The sequence below is a fragment of the Piliocolobus tephrosceles genome, chromosome 2, assembly GCF_002776525.5.
Source record: "Piliocolobus tephrosceles isolate RC106 chromosome 2, ASM277652v3, whole genome shotgun sequence".
NCBI lineage: Eukaryota > Metazoa > Chordata > Mammalia > Primates > Cercopithecidae > Piliocolobus > Piliocolobus tephrosceles.
Window position 1 is genome coordinate 36,053,471 of NC_045435.1, and position 14,797 is coordinate 36,068,267.

At 37.4% G+C, this 14,797-nt stretch overlaps 1 protein-coding gene across 4 annotated transcripts in view; it reads right to left on the bottom strand.

Annotated features, from left to right (window-relative positions):
* GSK3B (glycogen synthase kinase 3 beta) overlaps positions 1-14,797 on the bottom strand; it is a 261,869-nt gene that overhangs the window by 98,355 nt on the left and 148,717 nt on the right. For all 4 annotated transcript variants that reach the window (XM_023214262.3, XM_023214255.3, XM_023214246.3 and 1 more), the window contains exon 4: positions 1,684-1,794. In XM_023214262.3, coding sequence (XP_023070030.1) covers positions 1,684-1,794 — 111 coding nt within the window. The remainder of the gene's footprint in view (positions 1-1,683; positions 1,795-14,797) is intronic.

Consider the following 14,797-nt stretch of genomic DNA (forward strand, 5'->3'; position numbering starts at 1 on the left):
AGAAGAAGAAGAAGAAGAAGAAGAAGAAGAAGAAGAAAGAAGAAGAAAGAAGAAGAAGAAAGAAGAAGAAAGAAGAAGAAGAAGAAGAAAGAAGAAAGAAGAAGAAGAAGAGGAGGAGGAAGAGGAGGAGGAGAAGGAGGAGGAGGAGGAGAAGGAGAAGGAGGAGGAGGAGAAGGAGGAGAAGGAGAAGGAGGAGAAGAGAAGGAGGAGAAGGAGGAGGAGGAGAAGGAGAAGGAGGAGGAGGAGAAGGAGGAGGAGGAGAAGGAGGAGGAGGGGAAGGAGGAGGAGGGGAAGGAGGAGGAGGAGGAGGGGAAGGAGGAGGAGGAGGAGGGGAAGGAGGAGAAGGAGAAGGAGGAGAAGAGAAGGAGGAGAAGGAGGAGGAGGAGAAGGAGAAGGAGGAGAAGGAGAAGGAGGAGAAGGAGAAGGAGGAGGAGGAGAAGGAGGAGAAGGAGAAGGAGGAGAAGAGAAGGAGGAGAAGGAGGAGGAGGAGAAGGAGGAGGAGGAGGAGGAGAAGGAGGAGGAGGAGAAGGAGAAGGAGGAGAAGGAGAAGGAGGAGAAGGAGAAGGAGGAGAAGGAGAAGGAAGAGAAGGAAAAGGAAAAGGAAAAAGAAGGAAGGAAGGAAGGAAGGAAGGAAGGAAGGAAGGAAGGAAGGAAGGAAGGAAGGAAATAAAAAAGAACATCCTTATCTATATATATAAAGTATATATACAATAGATATTATATACATTATATATAGTGCATGCACTATAGTGTATATTATATATATACTATATATGAGACTCCTTGCCAAAGTAATCCAGCTAACAAAAGTGCTTAAAGAACTTCTATTATTATTATTATTATGATTATTATTAGCTTATACAAAATTCACCCAAAGAACTTCTATTATTAATGTTCCTACTTTGGTAACCCTTTCATTATTGTGAAGCTTAAATTTTTAACAATTAAGACTTCAAAAACCCTAACCATAAGACATTCAGAGTCAATGTCATTTTATTTTCTATACTCATTTTCATAAAGGGTTAAATTTAAAAATTGTATTTAGATATCTGAACTTTCAAACTTAACTACTAGTTTTCACAATGCCATAGTTAATAAAATAATTTGTTACTAATAATTAACCACAACTTTAATAAAAATCATGCTAAATACCTAGCCATTCTGCCATGAGTTCTAGCAAATAAACAAGATGGCATTGATATTAGATACCAAAAAATAAACAACATCTAGTGTATATTTAACATCACCAACAGTTTAAGCTGCAGCTACAGATGCCAACAAATATATAAATTGCATTTATGAACAAATGAATTGGAACATATTTATAACTATATTTTACAATTGTATATGATACGCTCCTATGTTGGTTTGTGGCACAATAAAGATATCAGAAGTTAAATAAAAATGTACTATGGCTAGAAGAAATAAAATCTATAAATGTCTGTCAAAAATATTCACTGTAATTTACCAGAATATCTTTACTATCTGAGTTATAAAACTTCAAAAGGTGCACACTTCATGTTTTAAAACTGTAAAAGGATTTAACAAAGTTCCAACAATACCTAGTTTACAGTTTTTCTCCCCGAGTATTAAATACAATAATACAGTTAAAACACACAAGAGGCTCTCACTGGTTCATAAAAAATGTTTTCTGAAATGGAAAATTGTTCTGTTTTTACATACCTTGACATAAATCACAGGGAGCGTCTGTTTGGCTCGACTATAGTGTCTGGCAACTCTGTATACTGTTTCCGGAACATAGTCCAGCACCAGATTAAGATAGACCTCATCTTTCTGAAAGAGTTTATTAAAAAAACAAAAACAAAACAGATTAGAAACTGGTTTTTAAATATTCAAATTAAATTCTCTAGATATTTACTTATTTGGATTTTTAAAGATTAATGTGTCAATTTTCATTATATAAAACTATTTCAGAATATAACCATAATAATAAAAACAAGTTAACCACACCTTTTTACTAATAATTCAATGGGGAAACAATAGTCTTTTCAATATTTTTAAGATTCCCAATTACATTTAAACGATTATTTTGGTTACTATGATTTTAGACGATATCACCCGTCATAAAATTTAATATTTTCTAGGCTGATAATCAATGTCCTCATATCCTATCAAGATAAGTATCATGGTGGCAGGGAGAGTACTGAATCTGAAACTAAGAAACATGGATTTCTAGCCCTAGCTCTACTAGTTGGTATGTGCAAGTCACTTGCATCCCTAGCCTTCAGTTTAACTACAATATGAAAAGTCAGACTAAACAGTCCAAAATGTCTCTAACCTCCACACACACAAAAAAGATCTTATAGTTACCTGATAGTATATAACTGACAGAACAACGACTTGTCTTCTATAATTAACTGAAATATAAAAAATAACCTATAAGGCAACGTGTTACCATACTCACAAGCTTATTACAGGTCATATGTTTAAATATCCATGCTCAGCAGCATAGAGACACCAACCCAGCATCAGTGGAGAAAAAGAAAGGCATTCTAACTTAAGCACCAAGTAGGAAGGAGGAGCAGGGCACTGCCCTTACCTTGTTTATGTGGCCAGTATCAGGTAAACTGAAGCAGAAAACAAAGTTGAGAATCACCATGTTCAAGCATAGAATTGGCTACTACTGAGTGGGAAATACTGTGGATAAGCAAACTTTCACAATCTCCCAATTTGAAATCATCTTACCTACCAAACTGAAGTGAGAATTTCAAGTTTCAGCATTTATTGAGCATTTTCCATCTATCAGTGGCCACAGCAGAGGAAATAAAAGTATAAAAGAAATGACAACTGTGTATGAAAGGAGCATTTCACGCAGACAGAGAAAACTATATTAAAAATGTAAGGTCATGTAAGAGTACAGCAGAGATCAGGAAATAGTGAAACATCATGCCACTGACCCTACTACCTTCTCACTACACTTCACGCACTTATGTTCTCCTCCTTTCCTTCCTTAGCCTTAAATTCCACGGTCCATCATTATCCTCTAAGACAAGCATCAACAAACCACGGGAATAGTCTGCTGCCTGTTTATAAAAATAGGCTTTTAATGGAACAGAGCTATGCCATTCAGCTAAGTACTGTCTATGGCTGCTTTTGGACTGCAGTGACAGAACTGAGTAGTTGTGACAGAGACTAGATAGCCTGCAAAGGCAAAAATATTTAAGAAAAGGCTTTTGGTTTTTCCACAACCCTGGTTGAGTTCAGTTTTCTGCCCAGTCCATGTCTACGACCAAAGAGCTGAATATGGCTGCAAAAGAAACCTCTAATTATGCTGATTGGTCTTATGTTAAAGTCATCATCAAAATTTAATTTGTTGGCCAGCCGTGGTAGCTTACACCTGTAATCCCAGCATTTTGGGAAGTTGAGGCGGGCAGATGGCTTGAGCTCATGAGTTTAAGACCAGCCTGGGCAACATGGCAAAACCTCATCTCTACAAAAAATACAAAAATTAGCCAGGTGTGGTGGTGTGCACCTGTAGTCCCAGCTACTTGGGAGAAGGAGGTGGGAGAATGGCTTGAGCCTGGGAGGCAAACGTTGCAACAATCCAAGATCACGCCATGCACTCCAGTCTGGGTGACAGAGTCACAGCTTGTCTCAAAATCAATTCGTCCAGCAATAATTATACACTTTCCTGGTCCATCCACTTTTCCAGACCACTTAATTTCTTCTTTCCTCCTCTTCAACCTCTAACACCCCTTCTCTGTCCTCAGCCTCAACAGATGGCCTTGCTTGCATCACTACAAGCACCAACCTACCAGCATCTATCTCCGTATACTCTTACTTTACTTCTGTATCTAGAGATAAGCTAACCCAGCTCCTTCCTAAGGCAAACATTGCTACATGTTAAAACAAAAACAAAAATGGTCCTGTTCTCAAGGTCATTGCTCCAGAATTTTTTTTTTTGTCATTCTGCATTAATTATTCCATGTGGAAACATTACAATCAGCACATAAACTTGCCATTATTTCTCCCATCTTAAAAAACAAACAAACTATCCATATTTCTGCCTCCTCTCCTTAAGCTTTCTCTAATTCCTCTCTCCTCCTATTCTAAAACTTACGCCAACAGAATTTCACTACCACTATGTCAAAATTATTCCAGATCAACAATCTCCTTGTTGTTGAATCCAAAGCCAATTTTCAGTCATCATCTTACCCTTCTCATCTACTTGACTTAGCACTACCATTTGGAAAAGTCAATTATGTTCCTTTCATTGAAGCACCTTCTTCACTTCACAGGACACTATACTTTTTTGGTTTTCATCCTACCCTACAGACAACTCTTCTTTTCTCCATTTCTATTTCCTCCTATTCTCTTTGATCTGTTAAAAATTGGAAGATCCCTGGAATTAGTCCTCAGACCTCTTCTATTCTTTAAACTCACTCCCCCTTGATAATCTCATCCAGTCTAATGGCTCAATACTACTATATACTGATTATTATAAATACATACACATATACTCGAGACCTCTGCCCTTAACTCCACACCAGTATATCCAACTATGTATCTGGTATTGCTCAGGCTAAAAACCTTAGAATCATCCTAAATCAACTCCCAGCCCCTTCTCTCTTACACTTTCACACACACACAACTATACCCCCACACACACCCTCATAGCCAAATGCCAGAAAATATGAATGGTTCTACCTTTAAAATTTATCCAGATCCAACCACTCATCATTTTCAGTGCTAGAACCCTTGTCTAAGCCACTATCACCTTTCACCTGGATTACTGTAATATCTTCCTAAATGGTCTGCTTCTACCCTTATTCCTTTCCAGTCTGCTATCAACTAAAATCAAGTTAAGTTAGACTGTATCTCTTCTACTCCACCTAATTGGTCTATAAGATACTACACACCCATCTCATTATTTCTGTCCTCTATTCTTCTACTGCACTGCTGTCCTCACTGCTAACTTTTCTCTAGCCAAGTTAGTTCTCTGCTATTTCTTGAACACATATGGTACATTTTCACATTCAGGGATTCTGTACTTCAGGGCTTCTAGTCCTTTAACCTAGATTGTTCTCCCCCCAGACATGCTCAAAGTTCATTTGTCTCAACTCCTTCAAAATCTTTGGTTAAAGTGTTACCTTCTTAGTATGGCTTTCCTTAATCATTCCATTTAAAATTCCAACTCATTCCTCCACCTCCACATTCCCCATCTGCCTTCCCCATTTTATAAATGAAACTTACCATTTTCTAACCACATAGTTTATCTGCTTCCTCTGACTAGACAAGGTTCCATGATGGCAAAGGCTTTTGTCTGTTTTATTCACTGCTCTATCTCCATGTAGAATAGTGTCTAGCACACAGTAGGTACTCAGTAAATATTTGCTGACTAAATTAAGTTTAGGGGCAATGGGCATTTCTTTAAAACTTAGTATTACATATTTCACAATGTATACACATATAAAAATCATGTTGTACACTATAAATATATACATTTTTATTTTTCAATTATATCAATAAAGCTTGAAGAAAAAAATTAGATTACAAACTGACATGTCTGTTTTAACTCAAACAGTATTATGGAAAATGGATATAGAGAGGAGGAGACTTGGGAAGATGAGAATGAATGCAGGGTAAGTAGTTGGAAACCTTCTACAAGAATCCAAAGGCTGGATCAGGGCATAAGGCAATAGGGATTTTTTTTTTTTAAAGCAGGGAGAAGGTAGGGTAGGTATACTGGCTAGTTGAACATAAGACTAATAGAGAATCCAAGAAACAAAGAGACTGGGATTAATTTAACTGTTTTTAAGTGTGGGCAACTAAGCAGGTGATGAGACATAGAAAGCAAAAAGAGTAGAAAGGTTTGAAGGAAAACTTATCTGAACTTTTACTTAATGAATCTCAGAACACTTTGGGTAGCTATATTACATAGGTGGTTGCAAACAGAGGTCAAGGCAAAACTCAGGAAGCAGGAATGGAGTACAGCTTGAGATTCAGGCAATAGCTGAAGCCATGAGAATAGACGTATTCACCTAAGACGACGACGCAGAGTTGAAGAGTAAGGAAAGGACTGAGTATGGAATCCTGAAAAACACTAAATTTAAGAAGCAGGTAACATAGGGGACTTAGCAAACATGAAGAAAAAACTAAGAGGCACAAGAAAGCAAGGAAAGATTAACATCGATGATCCAAAGCTGAAATTTCTGTAACGGTGAAAGGTGAAACTGTGAAGCATTTCAATAGCAGATGGGATGAGGACTAAAAATAGGTTATTCGATCTATACCCAATATCTTGGTATATCTTGGTTCAGTGATGCTCTTGGAAAAAGAAGTTTCAGACCATGGTACCAGCAGCAATCAAGCTTTATTGGTTCATGAGTGAGCAGGTAGCAGGTGAGGAATAGGAGGTAGTTAATTCAATTTATTCTCATAAAGTCTCTGGTGATGAAAGTAAACAAAGAACTGGGAGTTGGTAACTCTAGGGGAGCAAAGTCAAACACTGTCGCTGGGTTTTTGTTTGCACTTTTTACTGGCTAAAAGATATTACTGGCTAAAAGAGACCCAAATTTATTTGTAAGCTAAGTAGACAAGGGTAGAATAAAGTTATAAAAAAGGAAGAAAGGCCGGGTGTGGTGGTCAATGCCTGTAATCCCAGCACTTGGGAGGCCGAGGCAGGAGGATTATGAGGTCAGGACATCAAGACCATCCCGGCTAACATGGTGAAACCCCGTCTCTACTAAAAATACAAAAAATTAGCCGGGCATGGTGGCAGGTGCCTGTAGTCCCAGCTGCTTGGGAGGCTGAGGCAGGAGAATGGCTTGAACCCAGGAGGCAGAGGTTGCAGTGAGCTGAGATCATGCCACTGCATTCCAGCCTGGGAGATAGAGCGAGACTCCATATCAAAAAAAGAAAAAAGAGGGAAAAGGGATAACTGAAACTGAAGAAGTAAGATTCTAGAAAATCAGGAGAAGGAAGAAACAAGGACAAAGACAAACTATATAGCATAGTAATTAAGAAGTAAGATTAGCATGAGTCATATAAAACTATATAGAAGTCCCAATTCTGTTACTAGGAGTTATGTGACTATGAGCAAGTTATTTAACCTCACTAAGCATCAGTTCCTCATCTGTAATATAGAGCTAATGACAGTATCTATTTTAAAGAACTGTCATGATATTATAAGAAATAATCAATGTGATATTCTTTAAATACATTACCTAACACACAATAAAGACTCAAATTTTAGCTATTTTCATCCTTTAAAAAAGTATCTTTTTTTCTTTAAAATAAGTGATTAGGTATTATGGAAAAGGAAAGAAATATAAGCTGAATGAGTTATGTGTGATGATCCTATTTCTTGTAAAGTAAGAAATAAGATGATATGCAAAACTAGGGGAAACAAGACTAATGCTGAAGGCTAAAAGAAAAAAAATGCAGAGATCAAATTTCAGGAGAATCAGTTCCCATTGTAAATGAGGTCTAAAAAAGAGAACGAATAAATAGAATGCTCAATTGGTGTGAAAAGGATTGCTGTATTAAATAGAGTTCAAAGAACGGTGAGTCTCAGGTATCAGAAAGGTCATTAACACAGATGTCAAAACCATTTTTTCAGCTATTACTCAATCACTAAGTTTCTTGATTTTAATGATCTATTTTACAAAATTAATTGTTATACACTATGAACAACTTTGAGATGTGTATACCACTACATTCCAATTTACTTCATTTGCTAAACAATCATACTAACAGGTAAGAATATAAAGGCTGAACCAGGTATGGTGGCTCATGCCTATAATCCTAGCACTTTGGGAGGCCAAGGCAGAAGGATCATTTGAGTCCAGGAGTTCGAGACCAGCCTGGGCAACACATGGAGGCACCATTTCTACAAAAAACAGAAACAAAAAATTGGCCGGGTGTGGTGGCTCATACCTGTAATCCCAGCACTTTGGGAGGCCGAGGCAGGCAGATCACCTGAGATTCGGAGTTCGAGACCAGCCTGACCAACATGCAGAAACCCCATCTTTACTAAAAATACAAAATTAGCCGGGCATGGTGGCGCATACCTGTAATCCCAGCTACTCTGGAGGCTGAGGCAGGAGAATGGATTGAACCCGGGAGGCGGAGTTTGCTGTGAGCCAAGATCGTGCCATTGCACTCCAGCCTGGGCAACAAGAGCAAAACTCTGTCTCAAAAAAAAAAAAAATTAGCCGGGCCTGGCAGTGCACGCCTGTGGTCACAGCAGCTCAGGAGGCTAAGGTGGGAGGATCACTTGAGCCCCAAAAGTCAAGGCTAGTGAGCCGTGATGGCACTACTGCAACCCAGCCTGGATGACAGGCTGAAATTCTGTATCACACACACACACACACACACACACTTATTTATTTTTGTATATTTAAACTATATGTAAGATTAAAAGATGAATGCCAACTTCAACAGAGGTTTCTAGTTATAAGACTATAAGCTCTGTCCTTCCCTTGTCCCAATCAATATTTTTATAAACGATTTCATTTATTTTAGGTTGCAAAAGCAAATGCCATCAACAGCTAAGCAACAAATGTAAAAGTGTGAAGCCAAATTGTGTAACACAATAAGGGGCAATAGTTGGTAAATCACACAGTACAAAACTCTAGTTTAAAAAACAAAAACAAAAAATTGTCAAATAAAACACATCACGGGATAGATTTGCTGTCAATTTATAACCTCTGATTTCAACACAGCCACCTAAGATTGACACAAACCTAGGAAGAACGGCTTAAAATGAAACACTGAATAAAAATTTAAAGAACTTGGCTGGAATGATAAACCAAACCCACAATATGAAATTCAACAAAGGCCCTATGACTAAAATCAAACTATCAATGTGTTATTGAGAATGAGAGAACAGAGAAACTCCAGATCAAACTTGACAGTAATACATCTGGAAATTAAAGAAGTATAACTGAACAGAACTCAAAGAGAATCAACATTGAGATGCAACCAATGAAAAACATCATGCAACATTAGGCTACAAAAGTATTGTGTTCAAATCAATGAAGATAATTCCACTCCACTTTGTACAGCTCACGCTGCACTGGAAGTAATGATATTCCTTTATTGGCCGCATATTTTATTCATAATATTAACACAGCAGAATACATCAAAGGAAGGTTAATGAAACCATGTCTGCTATAGGCTGAATAATCTAATTTACTACACTATGGGAAATATGAAGGCACCAATAAATGCTCTTGTTAAATTTATAAATGTTCTAATGTAAAATAAATAGCCACAGGGAATAACCCCCGAGGGCCCATCCCTAGGAAACAACATATGTAGGGAAAACAGTAGTATTTTTCAGTTCCAAAGTATAGTTTTGTTTGAAGCTTCCTGCACAACATAATTAAGGAGGCTGAAGATGCTAATATTTTGAGAAGAAAGACCAGGATTCAGCATTTCTAGCACTCATAATTTTCTGAAACATCTCAGGTTTGCTACTTCCTTAATGTAATCTCTCTCCTTTGGATTATCAGACACAATGCTAGAATACTCACAAATTGCAAACTTTAAAAACTAAACAGGTCAGTCATGGTGGCTCACACCAGTAGTCCCAGCACTTTGGGAGGCCGAGGTGGGTGGATCGCTTGAGCTCAGAAGTTTGACACCAGCCTGGGCAACGTGGTAAAACCCCGTCTCTACCAAAAATACAAAAATTAGCCAGGCGTGGTGGCATGCACATGTAGTCCCAGCTACTGAGGAGGCTGAGGCATGAGAATCACTTCAACCCAGGAGGCAGAGGTCGCAGTAGCCAAGACCACGCGACTGCACTCCAGCCTGGGTGACAGAGCAAGACTCTCAAAAAACAAAACAAAACAAAAACAAACAAACAAAAATAAATAAAATTAAAAAAAAACCTAAATAGAACACACAGTATCACTTGGGAGGCAGGTGCTGAAAACACTGAGTCCACTAACATAAGAAACTGCTAACCTCAAATAACTGATACTAGGTTTCCAAAACACTGGCAAAAGAGTCAATGCAAGAAGTCCTTTGAAAGGAATCTGCTATTATACAAAGTGGATCTTAGAAACTTCCAAAAACATTACATAATGTGTAATTTAGGGAGTAGTTCTATGGCTCAGTTTTTCTAGTCATTACTTTTATTAATAAACTATTCTCTAATCACTGATAACCACTCTTCTATGAACTCCACATTAAAACCACACACTGAGTAAGAAATTTAAGTGATAAAATTTTGATCACATGTAACAACTCAACAACAGCTGAGATAACTCCATCCTACCTTTGGAAAACACATTAGTATGATGTGTTATCTCCAGATAACTTCTGAAGTCAAGGAAATAAAATGACTTGAGGCTACATTTTTAAATAGAATCATGATATAATTTTAAAAATCTGATGGAATGCAATGCAACATATTAGAGATTCCAGCAATAAGACATCAAATGCAGCATCATGGTAACCCAGGATTCTCATCAGAAATGGGTTGGGCATTCCAACTGGCAAAAATCTTCAAAACAGCTATCTTTTGTCTGATGGGTATGCCAGGCTGGCTAGAGATGAGAATATAGTATTAATAGCAAAGAGTGTGTGGATTAGGTAAAAGAGAATATCTTTTTGCTTGAGAGGTTGTGGCAAGGAAATGGGAAAGGGTAGGCACCTAGCATACAACAATGATTAAGGCAAGTTTCATCCCTATCTCACACCTTAAAACAAAATAAACACCAAAATTACCAACTTTTCTTTTTTTTTTTTTTAGAAAAATAATAAACATGTCAGAAGAAAACATGGGTATTTCTGCAAATCTTGGAAGACGAAAGAGCTAAGCCATGGAGAAAAATAATGCCAATTTGATTACACAGAACTATAAAACATCTATGCTACCTTAAGAAAAAAACTTGCACAAACCCAGCAAAAAAAAATCATGACAATCTGGCAAATAAATAAATAAATAAACTTCTGCTACACATGGCAAAAGCCTGATTTGTTTTTCTTTAATGTACAAATAGTACTTGGAAGTCAATAAGAAAAAACCAGCATTCAAATAGAAAACATGGAAATATGGGCTGGGTGCAGTGGCTCACACCTGTAATCCCAGCACTTTGGGAGGCTGAGGCTGAGGTCAGGAGTTCGAGACCAGCTTGGCCAACATGATGAAATCCTGCCTCTACTGAAAATACAAAAATTTGCTGGATGTGGTGGCAGACACCTGTAATCTGAGCTACCCTGGAGGCTGAGGCAGGGGAATTGCTTGAACCCGGGAGGTGGAGGTTGCAGTGAGTCAAAATCACGCCATTGCTCATCCCCACCCACTGCAAAACAAACAAACAAACAAACAAGAAAGAAAATATGGAAATACATATTAACAGATGGTCATACAAATGGCCAACAAAACTGTAGAAAAATGTTCAGCCTCACATATAATTAAAGAAATGTAATAAAGATAGCGATAAGCCAGAATTTTTCATCTATCAAACTAGAAAAGAAAATTCAATCTGAGAAAACTAAGTATTGAAATAGATCATCATTCAATATGAACTATAACAATTTTTGTGAAAGTCCAAACTCATGCAATCTTTTGGGCAGACAACGGGTTAATACATTAATTCAGAAGTGAAGACATAGAGCCCCCCAACTAGACTCAGCAATGTCACTTTTAGGGATTACGTCTATGAAAACAATTCTGTGTGTGTACACGCTCATGCACGCATAAAATTTGTGAAGAGCAAGAAATTAAAAACACCACATCTACATGCCATTATCTTACAGTGCCAGAAAACAAAAACTTGCTTTAAAATAAAACAAAAAGCCCATATGATAGTATGTTAAAGCAGCACAGAAGTCGCCAAGCGTGGTGGCTCACGCCTGCAATCCCAGCACTTTGGGAGGCCTAGGTGGGCGGATCACCTGAGGTCAGGAGTTCGAGACCAGCTTGGCCAACATGGTGAAATCCCGTCTCTACTAAAAATACAAAAATGACCTGGGTGTGGTGGCAGGCACCTGTAATCCCAGCTACTCGGGAGGCCGAGGCAAGAGAATCGCTTGAGCCCAGGAGGTGGAGGTTGCAGTGAGCAGAGACGGAGCCACTGTACTCCAGTCTGGGCGGCAGAGCAAGACTCCTTCATAAAATAATAACCATAATAATAATAAAACAAAAAACAAACAAAAAAGAAACACAGGAGCTAGCTGACAGAACTCCCAATGGCAAACCTGGGACAATTTGGCCAATAAAATAAATATCCATAAATCCACACTGATAGAAATAAATGACTAGATTAATACATGGGGGAAAACAGATATGTCCCTTATGCAAAATAAATTGAAATAATTTGTGTAGCTACTCCACCATTAAGGAAAAGAAGTATAGGGGCATAATTCCCATCTTAAGTGTAGTCTCTGCATAGCGACTTCCTTCCAAGGAATAAAGTATGGAAAGAGAGGGGGAAAGAGTAATTTTACAGTCAAGAAAACTAAACACTACATCAGTCAGGTGTTGAAAATCAGTTAACAGCAGTGATAAAGCATGTGTCCTAGATATGAAGTGATGAAAATGACACTTTACCTCTCTGTTGTCTTCTTGCCAAAAACCTGTAACCCCGGTTTTATCATTAAAAAAGCAGAGAAACTCCAATAGTAAGGCATCCTACAAAACATCTGACCAGTACTCCACAAAAGTGTCGAGATCATCAAAACCAAGGAAAGTCTAAGAAACTGCCATGGTGAAGAGGCAAGTAAGATAAGACCACTAACATCTCATTACATTGTAATGTGTGATCCTGAATGTGTTATTCTTTCTTCTACTTTGTAAATGTAATGTGGTATCTCAAAAGGGATCATAAACAAAACAAAAGACATTAGACAAAAACTAAGGAAATCTGAATAAACTATAATAATTAACTAACCGTAACAAATGTACCATATTAATATCTTAACAATAGGGGAAACTTTGCAGGGTCTGTCCATATAGACATAAAAAGCCCTATTACTGTATTGTTGGTAAAGAGGGAACATGCTCCAAAATAATATATATGTTATTACATTTACATATAATGTATGTGCTCACACAGGCATATAAGAAATTTATATCTGTTAAGAGTGGGATTAGGGAATTTAGGGATTAGGGTAAAAAAGATTTCATTTTAATTTGCTCCATTCTGTAATTTTTTAAATAATCTGCATGTAATAACATTTTAGTTTTGCTGAAATATTAAAACAACATAAAAACAGATGAAAGTGATATTCAAAAGAAATTTCTTTATTTTTGAGCAGATGATAATTACCACCTCATTTGCTGTTAGTAACATTTATATTTTATGAGGAGGTCCTGATAATTCAAACTCAAGAGCTTTATTATTACTTATATATTCATTCTCTAGGTCACACTCCATTGAAAATGTTAGCATTTCATCAGTCAAGTTTCATCCAGATAATCAATAAACCACTTTAATAAGACATCAACATAAAACTTTAAGGAAGACAGACCAAGTGAGCTTAGATAGGTAATCACTTTATTTCCTTGAATAAAATTCCCTTCTATCATTTCATATAGCAAGGTAAAGAGAGAGGAAAAGAGGGGAGAATTGTATATTGTCAACCTGATCAAGGTACCATTTCTGTAATTCGGGGTTTTCATCTAATTGATAAAAGAACAACAATGACAACAAAATTATTATTATTATTTATTTATTTTTTTCAGATGCAGTCTCGTTCTGTTGCCCAGGCTGGAGTGCAGTGGCACGATCTCGGCTCACTGCAAGCTCTGCCTCCCAGGTTCACGCCAGTCTCCTGTCTCAGTCTCCCCAGTAGCTGGGACTACAGGCACCCACCACCACGCCTGGCTAATTTTTGTATTTTTTGGTAGAGACGGTGTTTCACCATGTTGGCCAGGATAGTCTCGATCTCCTGACCTCACGATCTGCCCACCTCGGCCTCCCAAAGTGCTGGGGTTACAGGTGTGAGCCACCATGCCCGGCCTACAAAATTATTTTCATACTAGGAGGCTGACTTTGACCTGATCATTTATGAACCCACTTCTACTTTCTTAGCCTCATCTCCACTACCATCCCCACTACCCCAACTTTATATACCAGCAATTTCAAACTACTTGTATCTCCTCTACACACACTGTGCTATTAAACATCACCAAGTCTTTAAAATACTCTGTAGTCCTTGGCACACACCAGTTCTACACTATTTATCTAAATAGTTCCTATTAATTGATATTAAAACCAATTCTTCACAGACTCTTTCAAAAAACAGAAGCAGAGGGAATACTTCTCCATGTCATTCTATGAAGCCAGTATTACCCGATACTAAAAGCAAAGACATGACAAGAAAAACAAAAACAAAACAAAACAAACCACTGATCAATATCCTTTATGAATATAGATGCAAAAATTCTTAACAAAGTACTGTTTAGCAACATATAAAAATGATTATACACTATGACCAAGTGCGATTAATCTCAGAAATGTAAGGTAGATTTAACATTCAAAAATCAACTTATATAAAACACCATTTTAATAAAAACAAAAACCACAAAATCATGTCAATAGAGAAAAAGCACTTGCCAAAATCCAATACCCTTTCATAAAAATGCTTCAACAAGCTAGAAATAAAAGAGAACTTCCTTAACTGATAACATTACATGTGTGAAAAACCCAAGACTAACATCATACTTAAAGATGAAAGACTGAATGCTTTGCCCCTAAAATCAGGAGCAAGAACAAGAATGTCTGCTTTTACCTCTTCTAGTAGGCACTGTACTAGAGGCTCTAGCCAGAACAGTGGCAAGGAAAAAAAAAAAAAAGGCTTCAGGTTCAGGTAAAAA